The sequence below is a fragment of the Empidonax traillii genome, unplaced genomic scaffold (assembly GCF_003031625.1).
Source record: "Empidonax traillii isolate 1590-97213 ecotype Southwest subspecies unplaced genomic scaffold, ASM303162v1 scaffold104:size2570737, whole genome shotgun sequence".
Taxonomy (NCBI): domain Eukaryota; kingdom Metazoa; phylum Chordata; class Aves; order Passeriformes; family Tyrannidae; genus Empidonax; species Empidonax traillii.
The window spans coordinates 877,020-896,977 of record NW_020955297.1 but is presented as its reverse complement, the minus strand read 5'-3'; the positions used below and the strand labels follow the sequence as shown (position 1 = coordinate 896,977).

Here is a 19,958-nt window from a genome sequence, read left to right as displayed (position 1 = left end):
AAGTTAGAGCATAACCAGAAATTCTATTCATAACTGTGACCAAGTGCCCAGGATAAGCAGAAATGTTGATGTGAAATGGAGTAAAGCCACAGAACTTGAGTGTCACCAGAAACAGCACTCTGCAGTTAAAATTATATATATAAAGTTATTAGATATAGTCCTGATGAACTAGATAATACTATTTACCAGCTACAGTATTGAGGCTCTGTGTTCCCTTCATCCCTATCCCTTTAGCCAGTCCAAATACCTGCCATCCTTCCATCAGTCTAAAGCAGTTTTCAGAACACAAGCTTTGTCTATAATGAAGACATTTGACTCAACTGATTAACAGAGAAAGGAACAAATTATATCATTAACTGAGGAAAATGGGGCCCTACCAGAGCACCCAACTCTGCAGCACAGAAAAACGGGGTTTGGATGTGTTTTCTTCATTTGGTTTGGTTTGTTTTTTTAAGTATGAGAGTTCTAAAAGACAAAAAGAAAGTACAAAACAGTATTCTGTATTTCACATTTTTATTAGCTTCTTGCTGGCAGGCATTACACTTGGGAATAATATTGCACCAGGCATTAAAAATATGAATTCTACCACAGGGACATTTTGCATTTAGAATCCAATATAAATATTTCTAATCATATTTCCATGGCTACAGATAATATTTGGTTGCTTGATTTATATGCATAGAAAGAAACAGTTGTCATAACTGTAAGAAACTGTACTTATCAAGTACTTTTAAAGGGTGGGATTTGTTTTCCTAGAATATTACAATACTGTTTATTGATTTAGAAACTAAATTAGTCTACACAATAGCAGCTTCTCCTCAACTGCATTTTAAATTCTTTTTGTTTCTTGCTCCCAGTGTCATAGCATTAGATAGATTAGAAACCATTTAAACAGAGGTAATTTTAGCACTTTGAGTCGAGTCAGAGAATTGTGTTAATGACACAAAATACCCTATTGTACTAATTCCTCGGACTCCCTCTTTCAAACAAAAAGGTGTCTTGACTGAACAGGCACATGCACGGTTTTTTTCTGATCAGGACAAAAGAACAGAGCTGCTAGAGAACGAAACTCCTCCAGTCCTTACTGATAAACAATAAATAGTCGTATAAAAAAAGCCCACATTGTTGCTTTAGTCAAAATCCAGACTCTCTTGGGTTTACTGTCCAATTAAGTTGCTAATCACTGAAGTGGCTCCTGTGGAGTCAGAATCAGTCATCTGTTTTCCGCGCCAGTCTACAGAAAGTCCAGTTATGCTCCACTGTGTTTTCATTGGCACGCTCGCTCATGTGATGAACTCTGGTGTTCCTGATCGTGAAGCCTTGCTTTGTGATGTACTCCATCAGATGGACTCGGAGTGACACTTCCTGGTGGTAGTCGCATGGCCCAAAAGTGAAGGAAACCTGGCAGTCCCTGGTGTCCATCATGTGCTTGTTCCACTTCGTGAAGTGGTTTGAAATGCCCTCCAGTAGCGCGTGGACTTTCGTCGTGATCGTGAGCTGTGTGATGATGACGGCCACTGGGTTGGAGTACTTGGAAAGCTTCCGGGTGCTGGACAGCTCCACCACCTCCTCAAAGGTATCCACAGGATACAGTGGCTTGGGGTCATTAAGACACTGAATTAGCGGCTCAATCTGATAGAAGTCCGCTTCCTTCCGGAGGAGGTCGAACTCCTTGAAGTCCAGTGGCAAAGTGAGCTCTGAGGTCCTTAAAAAGTTAAGAACATAACGGAAAAGTGGTCCATCTCTGTCAATAAAGTAATTGCCCTGAGAGTCCCTGGCAGTGGGGAAGTCTCCCCTGAACATGGCCCCGAGCATTGAGTCAGGATATCTCGTTAGAGTTGTGAGGGAGGTCGTATACATGTGTCCACCCACATTTAGCGTGACTGGATCAGTCATCTAGAAAGAGAGAAATTGCAGAGTTTATCAAGCCACCACACAAGATTCGATCACCTCGCTGACACACATGGCAAATACTGTTGGAAAACTGGGAAAGAAACTCCTCCCGCTCAAAGCTTTTAACGGGTGTTTAAACCTGAACAAATCCAAGCCACCTGGCAACAAGGCACAACTGGCAACGAAACAGGATGATACTTAACATGCAGAACGCACATTTCCAGAATGCTTTAGAAATCTGAACAACTGAGCTACTGTCAGAGAAGCAAGTTTTGCATTTGGGCAACAAGTTTTTTCCTATTCTACAGATGGGGAAATGAGAACAGAGAGGTTTCCTGACGAACAAGTTAGTCTGAATGAGGCCCAGCAGCGTTCCTTACTTTCACAATCTGTCTCTCATTCCAGAACAAAACCAAAAAAAAAAAAAAAAAAAAAAAAAAAAGGAGAGAAAAAAAAATCAACCAAACAAGTCTTAAGCCTCTTTTTCTCCCTCAGAAGAGGAAGACAGTGCAACTTGAGACATAGGACCAAGAGCTCACAATCAAAATAATCCATGCCCTGGTTCAGAGGCATCATTAAAACAAGCAAAGAAAAAAAAGAACTTTCAGCTTTTAACTCTAAAAATAAGTATTTATTAACAAATTAGCATGCTGCACAGAAGAGGGGGGCAGAGCACAAACCCGTCTGCATCAGCTTCCAGATAGCTCATGAGGAAGCAAGAGAGAAAGGAACATAAATCCCATCTGGCCACCAACTTTAACAACCAGGACTGTGGCCAGCCAGAGAAAAGAGACATATGCATGGCAGCAGAATGAGAAGGGAAGAAAAATAAGATGTGTTTGTCTAGTTTGTGACAAGGTTTACGAGGAAAAATACTTTTCTTTATAAATAAAATTACAAAATCCTTAAAATTATATGCAGGAAGCACAAACTATTTTCAGCCTTTGTGTTAAGAAATCAGTAACAGTGAGCCCCAGTTCAGTCCTGGCTGGTTGTCCCTTTGAAACATGAACCTGGGTGCTCCCCACAAGCTGCAGGCAAGGTGCAGCTCTCCAGAGAAGGTAAGTAAGCTGTTGTAAAGCTGGTGTAACATGCACAGTTTTCCTTCTCACATGACCGGAGCTACACAAGACAGATCTGGAAGGATTCTTGCTGCAGGACCTCAAAAGCCCAGTTGTACCACACAGCACACACTTGCACAGGCTCACTCACCATATATCCCCAGTCTCCATTATCCATCTGTTCAATTGCTTGAACTGTGGTATTCCAAGTTTAACAGAAGGCTTCTGAAAGGATACGCGATTCACCTCCTCTTATCTCCCTGCAGGAAAAAGCACACACAAACAGAGAACAAAACATGGCAGACCATCAGTACCTACAAGAAAACCAAGGGGAATGCTTTCCAATCAAAGGTAGGCTCTCTGCCAGGACAGCCACAAAGCCACATTAGCAGGAGAATTTGCAAACCTGTTTTTCCCTCCTTCTCCCTTCATGCTACCCACAGGACTGCCTCCGGAGCACACGGGTGATCACTCCAGTGGCTGCCTGAACATCCCAGTTTTGTTGAATAACAAGCAATGTGCCTCTGAGGATAACACATGTTCACAAACTACCTTTCACCTGGGAAACTCTGAGTACTTTGAAAGACAGATGTCATTTTCCCACTCAGCCACCAGTGAGGTCACACATGTGATCCCTTACTATTAGTCAACATTCCCATGCTCCAGTTTCAAACTGCTCAGAAGAATAAATCAAGCATGAAAGTCAATGAACAGTAAGAAGAAAAAAACTCTCACTGCAGAATTAATAATTCAGCAGTGGAGAACTGTAACTGATAGGAAGAACATTAATCTACAGACAAAGAGTATGAATGGACTTCCCAGACACCTACTCTTGAAAGCAATCTCTGTAGGGACAAGCCAGGACACCAAACATGTTTTCAACGCACTCCAACAAAAGCAATTTGAGAAGACGTTCCTGCCGTGACTTCCCAGACGATGCTGAACTGTTGACTTGCATAACAAGGGGACTGTCCACAAGAGCACAAGGCAAATCCACAGCGAGGGTTGTGCAACTCGGGGAGGGGGGGAAGTGAATGACCTCAGACCCCAGTGTTGATTTTCCAATGGTGGCCTGTCAACCATGTCAAGCAATGCAAGGAAGCCAGTTGTCAGTAAGCCTTTATCCCTACCCAGAGCCTGCCTCTCTGCTAGAATTGCTGAAAATTTAGGTCAGCCTGTTTTAAGTAGGGTACAGCTTCTCAGCTTTGTTTATTTTTACATCTTAAAGACCACACAGTTCCCAAGTCTCCTGCTCCCATCCTCTTTACTAACAAACTTCAACAGTCACTCAGCTAAAGGCAGATAAAGATTTAGCCAAGCCAGAGCCCCCCATGCCAAAACAACTGCCACAGTTAATTCCCAGCCAAAAGGATAACCTGCCCTTCTCTTTCCTTGCAAATAAGGTTGGTCTCATTCAACACAGAACCAGGCAGCATATCCCACCTCTCTGGGGTCTGCTTTCCTGCCCTTCCCTCCCCCACAGACTGGGCACAACAGTGTCCAGCAGGTCAGGTCTTCCTGTGCCAGCAGCACAAGCACAGCCCCAGCTGCCTCTCAGACAGATTAAAGAGTAAAAAAGCAAAATCAGTATATGAAAATTATGAGACCAGACAACAGAAGACTAAGGAATACTAAGATACAGAACTAGTCATACCAGGATCCTATTTTTACAAATTAGAGACAGAGTATGCTTCAAGAAAGTACATTAAAGCACAATCCCTGACAGCAGATAAACCTGGAACGCTCGTTTGCCAACCTCTGTAACTAATTTTTTTAAATGCTCACAAGTCAAGAATTGAACCCATTCAGGTTTTCTTTATTTGGAATTGTCACTCATTAACTTTTATCAACAGCCCAGGCCTTTTAAATTCCAGCACTTGAAGGTGTTATTCTGATCAAGTACAGGACCAGGAGAATATGCAGATGCATTAAAATCATATGAGACTGGTACAGGTTTCTGATATTCAAGAAAGACACTCACTTGAAAGTGAAATGATGCAGACAGACAGAAACCTCACTAGTAATCATGGCAGAACAGATCTGCAGTCTTAATAAAATTAACTGGAATTACACATTCAGAATATTTCAAAGACAGAGAGATGTCCATCAGTGTGATTTTAACTGGTGGATATGATGTTATTTTGGTCAGCGTTTAAGTCCACACTACAGATGAATCGAGACTTTACAAGGGAGAAAAAGAGATGACACTGCATGCCTGTGCAAAGGCATGAACTAATCTTTGATCGCAGCACTGCTGTGTAACACCAGAGTGAATAATTCACGAGAGCAATTATCTGAAACAAGCCCAGCCCTCAACACAGAAGTGGAATCGAGAAATCTCACTGACTTTTGTGTAAGGCCCCAGAACCACGAGGCACACACAAACCTCCCTGGCAAACCAGTGCTGGAGCAAGATGTGCAACACGAAGGGAAGACACCGGGAGGCCACCCTAAAATTATACCTGAGTGTGATCCCAACTATCCGCTGCTGCCCTCATCGGCCTGGGGGCTCTGAATTTCTGGACAATTTCATAGGCTAAAGTAGCTCAGTTTGGGTACAACCTGACTCAAGGACTAGCGAGGTTGAGGATGTACAACCCTTCATGACATATGCCTTTTCGAGGATGCTTTAAAATCTCCTGAATGGAATACAGTGATCATCAGTGGGGATGGGCAGACATTCCAATCATAGCCCAGGACAGGCAGCCTCGAGCCAGCTCCGGTCCCTCTCACACAACAACAATCCGCAAACAGGGCCAGCCTCACCAGCACAGCTACTCCTGCCCAGGCAGCAGGTAACAGATGACATCCTTTGATAACCATCAGCCTACCTTCGATAACCACAAGAAATACTCATTTAAGATGAAATTCAGACAAAGTGCTGACACTGTTTAAGTCAAACGGGATGTCCCTCTTTGGTGGGAGCAGAAGTGCCCGGGTGGTGTCAAGCCACAGTCCCGCTGTCGTTGCGCTGTTCTGTGCACAGGGAGGAGACGCACAGCAGTGACACGGTCACTGTGGCTCCTGCCACAGCCCAGCACATGCACAGCCAAAACTGGAAAGGCACAGTGAGAAGCAGCAAAAGCATTTAGGTCATCGTTTTATACTCAACCCACCAAACTGGGTACCTGCATTTATAAAATGCTCGCTCTCACTTCACGCATTATGACTCAGAGGATTACAGGGCTGTTTATCAGCAGCGCTGCTGCAACAGGTAGTGCCACTAACTTCAGCAGGGCTTCTCCCAAAAGACAGCTGCTACCCCACAACCACTCTGCAAGCTGAAATTCAGAGAAAGCAAGAAAGAGTAAGGTGAATGTCTGCATCTGTGAACACACACATGGGCTCAGGCCAGGCCATGGGATGCCAGCAGCACTGCAGGCACTTGCACTGCTGAGACTACAGACGCTGCATCAGGTTGAGGCCACAGGCTACAAACCCCTGCACTGATGGCACACACAGTTACTCAAAGGAGGAGCAGAAATACGCCCAGCAGTTTTAAGTCAAAAGGCACAGACCACCTGAATTGCTCTGAATGTTCTTTGTTTTTTCCAACAAAAAAATTAAGAGGTTTATTTGTGGCAATAGACTTTCATGAGCAGTTTGGTATCACTATTGCAGCATGAGCTCTTTAACCTCAAGAGCTACCTTTGATTTCTAGGTCAATATAGAGCTAGAAGGAATTCTACCTATGGCAGCTTAAAAAAGAGCAAGCTAAGACTCCACTTATACAGACACACACACCTGGCATTTCATTTACTCACCCCTTCTTGAGTTCCCTGCCTCTCAGACTTAGGTCTCCAAAGATGAGAAGAAACTCCAGCCCTAGCAGAGTTATGCTGTACATGGACAACCTCTCTGTTCCCAAGCCAGTCAGAACATTTGAAAGGCAAGTTCTACTGTAAATTATTGGTGACTCACCTGAACTGACAAACACTGAGCAGCAGAAGCACTGACTGTACTCCACCAAACCACAGCAAGACAACGGTCTGCAGAGCAACCGCTGAGCTCCAGTTCTGTGCCACCCTGTTAACCAGGGGAGTAAGAAGGAGAGCTCTCAAAACAACCAGTTACCCAAATCTTCTGGCAATTCAGCAGATCAGCTTCACTAAAGCAAACATCTACCACCTTCTACACCTGGCAGGTTTATAATGACTAATGCAGTTTATTAAATTTTAACTTGATTTTCTTGAGTTGTTTTTTACTAATACTCAGCTTGCACCTCAGGCAGGACGGAAAAACGCTCACACCAGCCACTCAGCATCTTCACTCTTTTATGTTTAATTGCTTCACTATAAATTCCAAGCTCCTGAAGTTTCCTTCCCTCCCCCAAGGAGCTCCATGACATCCTGTTTCAAGACCAGATTCCAAACTTTCCTTTTAATTGCTTCTTGTTGAAGAGCCCACATCCCAGTACAACTTTGGCCCTCCTCTCAGAGAGCCAAGGAAGACTCTTATATCAAGTCTGGTCCTGCTGAAGTAAGCCAAAGCACCCAAGCTTCCAGGACCTGGGACAATAATTTTACCCACATATTTTGCTTCTGTGACACTAATTGGTGTTGTTCCCATGTGAAAACACGTCTCCAAGCAGTTTTGGAGGAGGACAGGTGTAAGAAACACCGACCCTCCCAGCACACACCGATGGGGCTCAGCACACACACGGACAGCAACACGGGGAAGAAAACCCTGAGAGCCCAGAGAGGGGCCCAGGGCTGCAGCAGGAGCCGGGAAGTGCCCGTTCCCATCACAGAGGAAGCAGCGAGGTCATGGTAGCAGAACTCTCTCCAGGATCAGAGTGATTCAGCAAAGACGCTGGAAATGAACCCAGACATTTCACTTCTCCCTCCCGCAAGTGACCCAAGAACCCACGGCCTCATCCCCATCCCAAAACAGAGCCCTAGCCCTACCTCCTCTCCCCGTGGCGCAGGAGGACCCACTGCCCTCCCTGCCCGGAGCAAAGCCCACGGATCCCGGACCATCCTCACCAGAGATCCCCGCCGGGTACCGCGGCTCCCGCCGGGGCATCCCCCGGCTCCGCCCTCAGCCCAGCCGCGAACGGGACCGGGCAGCACCTGTCCCAGCCCCGCCCGAGCACCGCGTCCCCTTCTCCCCGTTCCCGGCCCGAGGGAGCCCTGGGGGCCCGGCTCCGTACCTGCCCCGCACCCGCCCCGGGACGCGCCCGTCCCGCTCCAGCGCTCCCGCCCCGCAGGGCCCCGCTGCTCCCCCGAGCCGGGGCACCCCGAACCCCGCGCCCCCGCCCGGCCCGGCACTCACGGGCGCAGCTCCCGGCGCTGAGGCGGAGCCCGGCGGCGGCAGCGGCGACAGGGACTGAGCCCGAGCCCGGAGCGGAGCCGCCGGCACGGGCGGGGACGGCTTGGCGGGGGAGTGTCCTGGCGAGCCCCGCCCCGCCTGTCGGTGTGTGATGGGGCGGGGCGGGCTCCTCGCTGTCCCCGCTGTCCCCGCTGTCCCCGCCGCCCCGGGGCGGTGTCCCCGCGGTGTCCGCGCGGGAGGGGCCCTGAGGGCCCGGCCGGGGCCGCGCGCGGGGGGCACTCGGGCGCGCGCGCCGTGCGCGTCCCCGCGGGGTGGGGGGAAGGTCCCCGCCCCCCCCCGCGCGGCCCCCGGGGCCGGAAGTGGCGCCGAAAGACCGCGCGCCCCGCTCGGCCCTTTTCGCGCGCGCCGGGGCGCTCTCGCGATAGCGCGCGCGGGAGGCGGGGCCCGGCGGGCGCAGGGCGAGAGGACACGGGCAAGATGGCGGCGGCAGCGGCGGCTCTGCGGCTCCTGGGCAGGAGCGCCCGCCTCGCCCCGCGGGGCCGCGCTGGGGCGATGCTGCCCGCACCCCTGCAGCCCCTGCAGCAGCGCAGGGGCTTCCGCACCTCCGCGCCTGCCGCCATACAGGTAGCGGGGAGGACTGTCCCCGGGGAGGGGCTCGCGCCCCTCAGGGCAGGGCAGGGTCCGGTCCCGGGGCGGGGGGCGTGATGACTTCGCCCCCGGGCTGAGGGGTTCCCGGCGGGCGGGGAGCGCGGCCGTGCCCCCGCCCAGCCCGGCTGCCGCTGTCTCTCAGGTGACGGTGCGGGACGCGCTGAACCAGGCGCTGGATGAGGAGCTGGAGCGGGACGAGCGCGTCTTCCTGCTGGGCGAGGAGGTGGCTCAGTACGATGGCGCCTACAAGGTTTGTGGAGGCCGTTGGCGGGCCGGGAAAGGGCCTAAGGCAGGCCGTGACTCCTGTCTCCTGCCCTGCAGATCTCCAGGGGCCTCTGGAAGAAGTATGGGGACAAGAGAGTGATCGACACCCCGATATCCGAGGTGAGGCTGCCCTGTCTGCAACCCCGGTGATCCCTCCATCAGCTGCTCCCTGCTCCTTACCCCTTGGTTTCCTTCTTTTTCAGATGGGCTTCGCAGGAATCGCTGTCGGAGCTGCTATGGTTTGTACATCTGCATTCTTCCTCTTCTGGCTTTTAAAAATTAAACTGTTTTTAGGTAAAAACACGCTAACACGTTTTAACGTATTTAACAGGCAGGGTTGAGACCGGTGTGTGAATTCATGACGTTCAACTTCTCCATGCAAGCCATCGACCAGGTGATAAACTCTGCTGCCAAGACCTGTTACATGTCTGCGGGGTCCATCGGCGTTCCCATCGTGTTCCGGGGCCCCAACGGAGCGTCGGCCGGAGTGGCCGCCCAGCACTCCCAGTGCTTTGCAGCTTGGTACGGCCACTGCCCCGGCCTCAAGGTCGTCAGTCCCTGGAGTGCAGAGGATGCCAAGGGTCTGCTGAAAGCATCCATCCGGGATGACAATCCAGGTGAGCACGGGCAGATCGCAGCAATACTCGGCGCTCAGTCCTAAGGAATGGCTGTTTTCCCCTCCTGCTCCATTTAAAAGATATTGCAAAAAAGTCATTAAACCCTAAAGCACTCAGGTTTTCTTTACTGCAGCTTTAAGGTACTTACAGAGACAGAAGGGCTTATCCTAACAGTCCCCTGCCTTGCTAACAGCAGACTGATTTTGTGCTGTTGCCCAGGTACACCGCTTTAGTGTGAGTTTGGTTTCAACCAGAAAACCTGGAAGCATTTATAAATCTATCATAAAGGGATTAAAAAGGATGAAGACAAGTCAGGAGGTCTTCCTGCATATACAGTGCGCCAAAGTAACTCATTTTTACAGATCGTGAAATTCAAGTGATAAATTCAAAATGTCATTTATTGAAAGCAGGGCAACCTTTGTCTTTATTTTTCACAAATGTGAATGAAAAGTGGGAGACCTTTCAGAAAGGTGATCATATCGTGTACTGAAAGTAAACTACATGATCTCCTTTCAGACTAGTTGTAGACAGCTTTTCAAATGCTTCAGCATTGAAGTAAAGACTCTGATTTAGGGTTTTTTTTTTTAATTGTGTCTGCAAACATGTTCCTCACTCCCTTGTTGCCTGGATGGGTTTAGTGTATTGAACTGCTGCAGGACTGCTGATGGTGAGTGCAGCCCTGTGCCTGCAGACATACACGTTAATCCAAGTATGTTTTCTTCTAGTTGTGATGCTGGAAAATGAATTACTATATGGTGTTCCCTTTGAAATGTCTGAACAGGCACAGTCAAAGGAATTTGTTATTCCAATTGGAAAAGCTAAGATAGAAAGGCAAGGTAAGATGAGAATATTTTTGTTTCTTTATTAACTGACTTAGTTGGGGACTTCTTTTAACCTCAGCTATTCAGGGTAATGCTGTCACAGGGCACAGAAAAGTATTTCAAATTTCAAGTGTTCAAATGTTCTTTTATCCAGTAGTATGGTTTCATGTTCTGTTGCTCTTTTAGGGAAACATCACCTGATTATCCAGATCTCAATTAAAACAATATCCTTCTACAGGATTTGTTCCACAGTGTAGAGATAAAGTAGGTGATGGCTGAAACACTTCTTTTCCTCACCTAAGTATATAATTTTTGTCAAAAATGCAAAAAAGGGGTCACTGTAGTGTTTCACCCCACTTGTTCATAATTTACCACTGAATTATATGAATGTTTGAAAAGGATAACTTGGTAATTATATTGAATACCTCTTTAGTTCCCTGAATTCAAGAGTAACATTTGTGTCTTAGGACAGGTCTTCCTCTCTTCCTGCTATGTCTGGGCTCAGCATTTCAAATAAACATAAGGAACTTAAATTTACAAGAGAATCTTAATGTTAACTTGAAAGGAGCCTGAAGTCTAGGGAAAAAAACTTAAAATCTTAAGGGTTTTTTGTCTATTTTAACACTTGTGTCTCTTCTAGGAACTCATGTTACATTAGTGTCACACTCAAGACCTGTTGGCCATTGTTTGGAAGCAGCTACTGTACTTGCTAAAGAAGGTGTAGAGTGTGAGGTGAGTGGGATTTCTGTTGTCATTCTCTTTCTCTCAAGGGGGGGTGTCTTCTCACGCAGGCTCTGCAAAACTTCAGTGTATTAACTATAAGCTGCTTATATTTGTCAAACAGTGGTGACTGACGGGCTCAGGTCACAGCAAAGCTCTCATCCCTTTTCCCCCCAGGTTATAAACCTGAGAACCATTCGACCAATGGATATCGAAACAGTGGAAGCCAGCGTGGTAAAGACAAACCATCTCGTCACTGTAGAAGGAGGTTGGCCCCAGTTTGGAGTAGGAGCGGAAATCTGTGCCAGGATCATGGAAGGTACCAAGTTTTGCAGTTCGTGTCTTGATCTCAATCCCTACTCTTGATAAAGCCTGGCAAAGGCAGAGTTAGGGGTTACATCTGAGGAGCTGGAGCCTGGCTGTCTTTCTCTAGAGATTTTTACAGGGTGGGTGCAAAAACCATAGTGAATGAAGATAAACAAGCAGGAACAGCACTCTCTGGAATATTAGAGCTACAGGAACAAAACTTTTAACAGAATGAAATCCAAAAATCAAGAGAAAACCACATTACATGGCAACCTGACACTGTCTTCTGTTGCAGGACCTGCCTTTAACTACTTGGATGCTCCAGCTGTGCGTGTTACCGGTGCCGATGTCCCTATGCCTTACGCAAAGATCTTAGAGGATAACTGCATACCTCAAGTGAAGGATATAGTATTTGCAGTGAAAAAAGCTTTGAATATATAAGTTGTAAATACATGTTTTAAAGTACCTGCTTTACAAAGCATTATTGGCGTTGGGCAAGTTGTATCCATAATTTATGTTGTATAAGCTACATGAACTTTTGTACAGTGGGGAAAGTATAGTGACCTCCCAAAATATTTATATATGGGGTTACACCCCCTAAGCCACACTTCATATATGCAGTAATGTGGTAATGCTTGTTTGTTGTACAGTACAGTTGAGCTAGTGCTACTGTTTGTGGAGAAATACCATTCTAAATTCAGAGTGAGGAAAAAATCCTCAGTTTTTGCTTGGCTTTAAGTACCAGAGGAGCTGTGTCAAACCCGCTGGAGCAGTGGTTTAGTGCAGAACTGCAGAGAGCAAGAGCAGGCCCCCAGTGCTGTACAGCTGCAGGAGCCCATGGTCACAAGGCCTATTAGAAGGAATGACCAGACTGGATGGGTGAAGCCCTGCCTGCCAGTGCAGCTCTACACAGAGGCTGTGGCAGCCCACAGTGTGGGTTAGGAGGTGATGACCCTGTTTGGTTTGAAGAGAGCTCCACACATGCAGAAAGGCTTCTGCACAAGAGCTTAAATAAAGATCCTGATCCTCTTCAGTATGAGATGGGAAACACTACCTAACTTTTCCTCGTCGCATAGAGTGATTAAAAAAATGCATGTCCAGATGCTTTGCTTTTATGGCTCAGCTCCTTGTGGGTGTCTGTAACTCCTTGCCTGGGCTGACAACAGCATGTTCCCACTGTAGGTCTTGCAGTACAAAATGAGTTCCTTTATTCAGCTGTACTGAGCCTGTCTGAAGCAGCAGATGTGCAGACTGTGTGAAGAGCTGGGGAGCAGTCAAGGCAGCCTTTTGGCAGGACACCACATCCCAGGGTTTGGCTGAGTGCTAGTCCTGCCAGGCAGGGATGCTCTGCCAGGCTCCCCTCAGCAGCTTCTGGTACAGAGGGAAAGTTGCCCTGAGGGGCCTGTGCAGCAGGGCCTGCTCTGCACCCCAGGTCAGTGGCTTCCCAGGGAACAGGTGGAGAGGACATACTTCAGTAAACAGCCAGAAGAGCTCAGATCCTGTTTCAGGGAAGGGCCAGGAATACCTTTTGGGGTATTCCTTTTAGCACAGGTGCTGTTAGGTTCTTAGGAAGTGTGGCTTGCAGGTGCCAATCCCAGCTGAACATACCCACCACACACCACTGAAGGAATTCCATTAACATTTTAATAAAAATGACTGGATATCACAGGTTACATGAAACTTTGTACAGACATTCTCTGCATAGTAACAAACACTGATGTACTTGAATTTAAAAAAATGGATTATCTATAATCCTTTAAAGTGCAATTTGTTTAAGGTTTTAAATCAAAAAGGATCTTTCAATAAAGTTTAAACTGTAGAATTAACTTGAAGTAACTTTGCATTTAACTAAATCAAGAATAACATCCCAGTGCCCTATTAACTCCCATTTCAACCATTTCCTCATTTAAAAACACTTTCCCTTGGAGTGGCAGGTAGGATGTCCATTTAAACAAGCTTAATGAGACAGCATTTTAACTCCACCAGCAAATATGGTGGGAATAAGATTTAATTCTCCAGTTCCCTCACCTGTGCAGTATGCATTAAAGGTTGGATTATCGAAAACAAAACTTGTTGATTCAATGCAGCAAGAATTACAATGAGTTACAAGTGCATGGAAAGAGTTGAAAAACTGAGCAGTCTAAAACTACATCCCTGTAATTTGAAAAAAAGGGTGGAATAGAATTAGGAAAAAATGCATCATCATGGTCATTCCTATTTTCGGATTTGTATTCAGCTATATTGAAGCTGCTGTACCCTTGCAACTGTAGCCAGAGAACACAATTGAAACCCAAGTAAAGAATGGAGTACTTAGCACAGCATGGGGAGGCAATTCAGGCAGGGCAGTGCTGCTGCTCGAGGAAAGCTGAAATCGGGGAGAACGGAGCTCCAGCATGGTCGGTGCTGCTGGGTCAGTTGCTGGTCAGGAGGGTCAGCACAGGAGGGGGAGAGGGAATTCAATCCTGGAGTGACCAGTGGCCTCAGCTGATCCTGGGAGCACTGTAGTCGCATGTCTGTGTTTTCTTCAGAGTTCCTTTCTGAAAGTTTTGGATGGAGCTGAGCAAGGCTCCCCGGCTCGCACTGACGGGCTGCGGCGTTGGCACCTCTGCACTCAGGGGAGGAGCTGCTGGTGGCAGGGGCGGCGGAGGCGGTGCTAGGGGTATGGACGATGCTCCTGTTGAGCCAGGGAGAGAAGATACAGTTTGATTATGCCGGGGGTGTCCTGCCACAGAGGACTGTGGCTGCTTGGCTGGACTTGGTCAGTCCTGCACTACTCACATCATCCCTTGAATGCCAGTGGAGTGTGAAGAACAGAACAGATGGGAAATGCCCAAGTGATCAAATTCCTCTATCTGCAGGTGAGTTGTGTCATCTGAGACACTTCTAAAATGAAGCCTGATGTAAAACGTGACTCAAATGTGATCTGAAGAAAATGGAGATCACTTAATGGGACTTCCCCACTCTTGTTTGTCCCTTGTAAAGCAGTTTGTTTTCTGGGACATGAACAGTAACAGAGACTGGAAGCAAATTTTACTACCTGTTCTTTCTTCCTTAACACACTTTATGTTCTTTGAAGGACCACATCACTGTAGTATTTGTGATGACCATTTTGCTTGGTTAGATTATAGTCCATTTTTAAAGTACTAACTGCAGATAGAGTTTTCTGGAAGTGTTTTACACTTCCGCTGTCCACTTTCGTCAAACATGTTGCAACAAATGCTTCTTTGACAGACTGAATGAGCCACAACACTATGACACACACCTTTTGCCTGCCTCTCCTGTTCCCACCAGCCACCTTTACACTGTGGCCTTTGCTCTTCACCCCAGTTGTGCATTCACTGTGTGCTTATCATCATTCCTCAGCCTCCACATCCTGACTCCCTGGAAAGCCAGAGCCCACACAGTGCATGTGGGGAGCTAGTCCAGCAGTGAGGGCCTGCATGGAGGTGCTTTCTGGCAGTTTAGATCCAGGCAAGTGGCCTAATTTGCCCTAGGCTGCTCTGCCAAACACCCTGACCTTGGGCAGCTCTGCTGCTGCACATTGCACCATCATTTCTACACAAGTATAGGAATAATAGGCCTGTCTTGTCTCATATATTCTGGAAGGAGTAGGGGCATAATGATTAGTATCTTAGAACTATTCAGCAGTGAATTTTAACTCCATCATCTAGATCATACTTGTTCCACATGAAGACTAGAGAGGTAAATGGCACCTATATTCTAACACTTGCTTCCAGTAGCTCTAACCTACAAGGAGAAATATACTGGTAAGAAAGATACTGCACAAAGCAAAACAACATGAGGGCAACCAAGACACTGGTTACTGAAGTAGAACTGCTTGCTATGAAGTGAGAAAAAACCAAGCAGTTGAAGGACATTATGCCACACAGACTCAAGAGGTATTTGATAATGGATAAGGCTTAACTACAGGAAAAAAAGCAGACAAAAGTTCTCTGTGCTCCATTTCTCTCTCAATTCCTCACTAACACTTGTTTTCAGACTAAAAAGTAGCAGTAAAAACATAACTGCTGTTATTAAGCAGTTACACTACTACATGAAAGACATAACTCAAAGCTCCCTCATTTTCTGTTTGTACTAGTCTTTGAAGAGAGACTTCTCTCATATGGAATCAAGCTCAAAATGCAAAGTATTCACACAGTGTCCAATTTTGCCATCGTACATTAGTATGTGCTGTGATTGTAGCAATTCCAGCTCTTCAGGAGAAATTCTTATTGGCATGAAAGCCTTTTGTGAAAACAAAACATGGAAGTACATATTGAGCTCATATTCACTCTCTTCCCTTCCAGAGGAAATACTCAAGTCCTAACAGAAATACCAGAGATCAACTGAAACAATTTAATGTTCCTGGTGCATGTGGATCAACTGTTCTCTGAAATAATCAAAACAAAACACACTGGCTTCTAACTTACCCAAATCTGCTTTTTACACTTGCCAAAGATGTAAGTCTATTTACTTTTAGAAATACTGGAAAACCATTCCCTGGGTCAGAGTCCTGTTTCTTACATGGATGGACTGCCAGGAAAAGAAAACTTGGCACTTTGCCAAAGGAAGAACAAGACCAAGAATAGTTCAAGTAACCATTTTATGACTGAAGTGGTCAGAGCAGAAGCTATAGGACTGGCACACCAACCTGTCCCCAAACAGATCAGGTGAGCTGCTGTAAGAGCAGCAAGAGCAGCTACTCAGAGATTAAATGGCTTCAAAGAGATGCCAAGAACTGCAGAGAACAAAGACAAGATTTTTGTCTGGAATTGCAAGGTGAGGCTGAAGAGGCTATGCAAGTAGCTGTACAAGATGCAATAGGGAATTGACCACAAAAACAGCAGCCAGGACTGCAGGGAATACAAATACAACGGTAACACGTGCAGTGGAAGAAGGCACATGTTTGACAGGGGGCGGGGCAAAAACGACACAAAATGCTTGGATGACTTAGTATGATTGGGCCAAGATTCCATGTCTATCTTCAAATTTTGGTCTGGTTATTTTGGGTAGAAAAGACAGGGAAGTGTAGGGGGAGAGGTCACCTTCCTTCCTGGAAAATTGTCAAATTCCTCAAGACTCACTATTATTGAAATTGAGCTGCTGACAACATCATGCAATAAAACTCTTGTGAGACTGATAACAGACAATGATACTCTTACACCTGAACTCTGCCTTAAAACGTAAATACAGGGCTCAGAATGGTATGTGACTAGTCAAGAGCATTACATATTGAACCTGGTAATTAAGAGCGTGATTCCAAAAATCTTCATATCCATTCATTTCAGTTAGTCAATCCAAACCAAGCTGTCCTTCCCTTCTTGACATGAGTGGTGAAAAGGACATCTGAGTTCACACACGTGTACTCATATGTAGTTACATGTACAGATTAAACTGTTCTGCCCAACAGTGATATATTTTCCTATATTTACTAGAAAGAAAACACTGAAGACAAGTGCTCAGTTGTCAGCAACAGCCTTTCCAATACACACGTTGGAAGACATTGCCTGCACACACACATTCTACTCATTCATGCAGTAGTAAGAATAAAACACTCAAACAAGAACTTACCAAGGGTTTTTACAGGGACATTTTTGTTAAAAGAGTGTGTTAAAAGGAATAGGAAGTAAATCAGATGCTGTAAACTTGATGCCTGAATTGAAACAAAAACTTAATTATGAATTTAAAGTGACAGTAATTGTGCAAACAGCATTAAAAACTTGGCTGAGAATGGGATGCGAACAAAGAAAATCATTTTAGTGAGGTTTTAAAGATGCTGTATTTCATTAAAATAATATGTAGGAACATTCAGATTTTTTTCTTCTACTCCCTCCCAATACTAAGTAAATTCAAGATTTGCATTCAACTTTCCCATTCAGAAACAGAGCATCTTTAAAGAGATAAATCAGCATTAGCTTACTTTTCCGAAAATTCACGTTCAAAATGATGCATGCTCTATTGAAGACAGCAGAGAAAGAAAGAGGACACAAGTTAATCATCCGGTTCTCGTGTCAAAGTGAGAAAAACAGATACTGTTAGCTGAAAAGTTAGTACAAAAGTCAATACATTCTTATTCACTGACAAATACGAGGACAGCGGATTGACTACTTCAATACATATTTACAATACTTTGTCCAATTCTGAATAATGAACCACTATTTTCCACGCTCTAGGCATTATTATACTTTATCAACAAATACAGCACACATGCTTCCAGCTGCACATGCCATAATTCAGCCTTTACAGGATTAAAGTGCATTTAGAGAAATTTAGCAAGAAATCTGCAGGGAGATTAGCCATAGGAGACGAAATCCATTCAGTTCAAGGAACACTTCCTGCTGTATTAACACCTGTATTTACACCTATGGGTCAGAGAAACTCGGGAAAAGCACTTCCTAAAGCATTCAAATTCTCTTACAGAAAGGTGAAGGACAGGCAAGATGCACCATATGGGTGCCAATGAAACATATGTTGTGCTGAAGGGTTTAGAATAATTGGCACAGACAAAGATTGTTAAGTACAACTCTCACTTTGTTCTTGCAGGAAAGCCCAGGAAAGCAAAAGTAACACCCCACAAACCTTTCTCTGTTGTAAAACATCATGCTGATATTTTATGGGCTTTTTAGCTTTAGAGAAGATTCAGTGAAGTTTTAAATAACCCATATCACAGCATTCTGCATCTCTTCTGATCCTAGCCATAACTCATATCCACAAAGACAACAAAACAGATTTTCAAGGAAGCAAAGAACTGTGGAGAAAAAAAGAACCAGAACTTCAAGGGAGAACATCAGAAACACAGGATGTTGCATTAGAATCACTTGCCATGATCTAACCAATGTCCTTCAAAGATGTTATTTAGCCAAGTATCTGCAACACCACCAGCCCAAAACATTCTCACCAATGACAGCAGCCCATAAGAGCCGATGTTTCCAGTGGACACCTTTCCCCTCAAAGCAGGCCATGCACTCAATCCTACAGCTGCAGCTGCCATTACAAAGACAGTAAAAGCCAACCACCATTTTATTTCTTAGTCTGTCTTCCATCGACTATACCAAGCACTCTGGTGCAAGCCACATCTCACAAGGCCTTTGTTCAGAGACAAAGCACCTTTCAACGTGTGAGAAAACCCCTGAACAGGTTCCTTCCCCAGGACATGTCAGTCTGGAGCCCGCTCCCCTTTGGTCAGTGTCTCTGGCTCTGCACAGAGCCACACATCACACTGGTTTGGTTGGTTACCAAATGATGGCAAGAGCTTCTGCTGGGTGCACTTTTCCTCATCAGCCTCCATTTTGCCTTGGCATCACATCACCAGGATGCTTTGAGATGCCCTGATTCTAACACGACCACAACCAAACCATACTAGACAGACTGAAAGCCTCAATGCCCTTTTGAGAATCACCTCACCACACTGATACCCACAAACAATTTTGGTTTAGAGGTAAATACCCTTAGTAAGTACACAGAAACTGGAAGAGAGAGATACCAGCTACAAAGGCATCACTTGTCACAGTCCTACCATGGGGCCAGTGGGTCTCTTTCACTGAGCCAGTAGTACCACACCTGCTTAGAACGGCTAAAACTACAACACTGCTGGTGAAAAAATTCAGCACACTAGTTTTCTCTTAGAACTAATATCTGAAATTTCTTCTGTGAATTCCACTCACAAAAGCATTCCTGAAAATGTGCCGCTTGCCTTTACACCTCATAAACAACATCCAAGCCATCAGCTCACTGAAGCCCTTTCCCATGAATGCAGGTAGGGCCACGTGCACCGGGTCAGATGGGGTTGATCACCACAAGTCATCAGGAGCACACTGGCAGCAAGGTGAACAAGACACTGTGACAATCTGGTTTGAACAGAGACAAGTTTTGAGCCCAAACTTGAGCCATTTTTTAGCCATTTGAGTCACATCAACACATAAACCTGCATCACATACTTAAAACTTGAAAAAGCTTTCAACCAAGTTCCAACAAGTCCAAGTTAAAACATAACCGAAAGGTAGTTTTATTGCAAAAACAAAAAATTGTTTGCTAAACATGCGTCCATTTTGGAGGCATGAGGTTTTCTTTGGCATTTTCAGCTACTTCTTTATTAAAGCACACAGAACTTGCAACAAACCTTCCAGCTAACAGTGGGTGCATCCTGAGAGCAGCACTGTTACTGTGCAACACAATAACAGTAATTATTTTGTTTAGGCTAACTGGGAGAAGTTAGTTCCTAAGATACACATTTCTCATACCCTCAACTTGAAGGAGAAATTACTAATTTGAATTTCAGCATGACTGATTTGAATTACATCACACAGACTGCAGTGTCCTTTGGAAGATCATTCACAGCAAACACAAATTTGATTGCA

At 45.7% G+C, this 19,958-nt stretch overlaps 4 protein-coding genes across 12 annotated transcripts in view; 2 read left to right on the top strand and 2 right to left on the bottom strand.

Moving 5' to 3' along the window:
* Nucleotides 1–496: 496 nt before the first annotated feature.
* KCTD6 (potassium channel tetramerization domain containing 6) lies at nt 497–8,327 on the bottom strand. 2 transcript variants are annotated; one of them, XM_027882305.1, is made up of 4 exons: nt 8,229–8,308; nt 6,876–7,766; nt 3,106–3,214; nt 497–1,896 (listed from the first exon to the last, which is right to left on the bottom strand). In XM_027882305.1, the coding sequence occupies exons 3-4, from the start codon at nt 3,130–3,132 to the stop codon at nt 1,210–1,212; spliced, it is 714 nt and encodes a 237-aa protein (XP_027738106.1). In that variant the 5' UTR covers nt 3,133–3,214; nt 6,876–7,766; nt 8,229–8,308; the 3' UTR covers nt 497–1,209. The 2 variants fall into 2 exon arrangements, with proteins under 2 accessions (XP_027738106.1, XP_027738105.1); XM_027882304.1 differs by lacking the exon at nt 6,876–7,766 and having other exon boundaries at nt 8,229–8,327.
* Nucleotides 6,120–8,286, top strand: LOC114056766 (basic proline-rich protein-like). Its single transcript, XM_027882232.1, has 2 exons — nt 6,120–6,168; nt 7,808–8,286. Exons 1-2 carry the CDS (start codon nt 6,120–6,122, stop codon nt 8,284–8,286), a joined length of 528 nt encoding a protein of 175 aa, XP_027738033.1.
* A 360-nt stretch (nt 8,328–8,687) lies between the features above and the next one.
* Nucleotides 8,688–13,428, top strand: PDHB (pyruvate dehydrogenase E1 beta subunit). The gene is made up of 9 exons (XM_027882301.1): nt 8,688–8,849; nt 9,016–9,123; nt 9,195–9,257; nt 9,341–9,376; nt 9,469–9,754; nt 10,480–10,590; nt 11,216–11,307; nt 11,473–11,614; nt 11,897–13,428. Exons 1-9 carry the CDS (start codon nt 8,703–8,705, stop codon nt 12,040–12,042), a joined length of 1,131 nt encoding a protein of 376 aa, XP_027738102.1. The 5' UTR covers nt 8,688–8,702; the 3' UTR covers nt 12,043–13,428.
* The window catches only part of PXK (PX domain containing serine/threonine kinase like), a 35,792-nt gene continuing 29,065 nt past the window's right edge, over nt 13,232–19,958 (bottom strand). For 3 of the 8 annotated variants that reach the window (XM_027882292.1, XM_027882293.1, XM_027882299.1), the window contains one exon: nt 13,232–14,275. In XM_027882292.1, coding sequence (XP_027738093.1) covers nt 14,082–14,275 — 194 coding nt within the window. In that variant the 3' untranslated portion in view covers nt 13,232–14,081. Of the gene's footprint in view, nt 14,276–14,504; nt 17,557–19,958 lie in introns of those variants that run through there. The other 5 variants (XM_027882294.1, XM_027882295.1, XR_003571089.1 and 2 more) reach the window with 4 other exon arrangements.

Coding starts and splice junctions, on each gene's coding strand:
- KCTD6 (XM_027882304.1), bottom strand. CDS start 3,132: ATGGATAATGGAGACTGGGGATATATG. Junction 1,897..3,105: donor ATGGAGACTGGGGATATATG/GTGAGTGAGCCT, acceptor CTCTCTTTCTAG/ATGACTGATCCAGTCACGCT.
- LOC114056766 (XM_027882232.1), top strand. CDS start 6,120: ATGACTCAGAGGATTACAGGGCTGTTTATCAGCAGCGCTGCTGCAACA. Junction 6,169..7,807: donor CAGCAGCGCTGCTGCAACAG/GTAGTGCCACTA, acceptor CCCTCCCGCAAG/TGACCCAAGAACCCACGGCC.
- PDHB (XM_027882301.1), top strand. CDS start 8,703: ATGGCGGCGGCAGCGGCGGCTCTGCGGCTCCTGGGCAGGAGCGCCCGC. Junction 9,755..10,479: donor CATCCGGGATGACAATCCAG/GTGAGCACGGGC, acceptor GTTTTCTTCTAG/TTGTGATGCTGGAAAATGAA. Junction 10,591..11,215: donor AGCTAAGATAGAAAGGCAAG/GTAAGATGAGAA, acceptor TGTCTCTTCTAG/GAACTCATGTTACATTAGTG.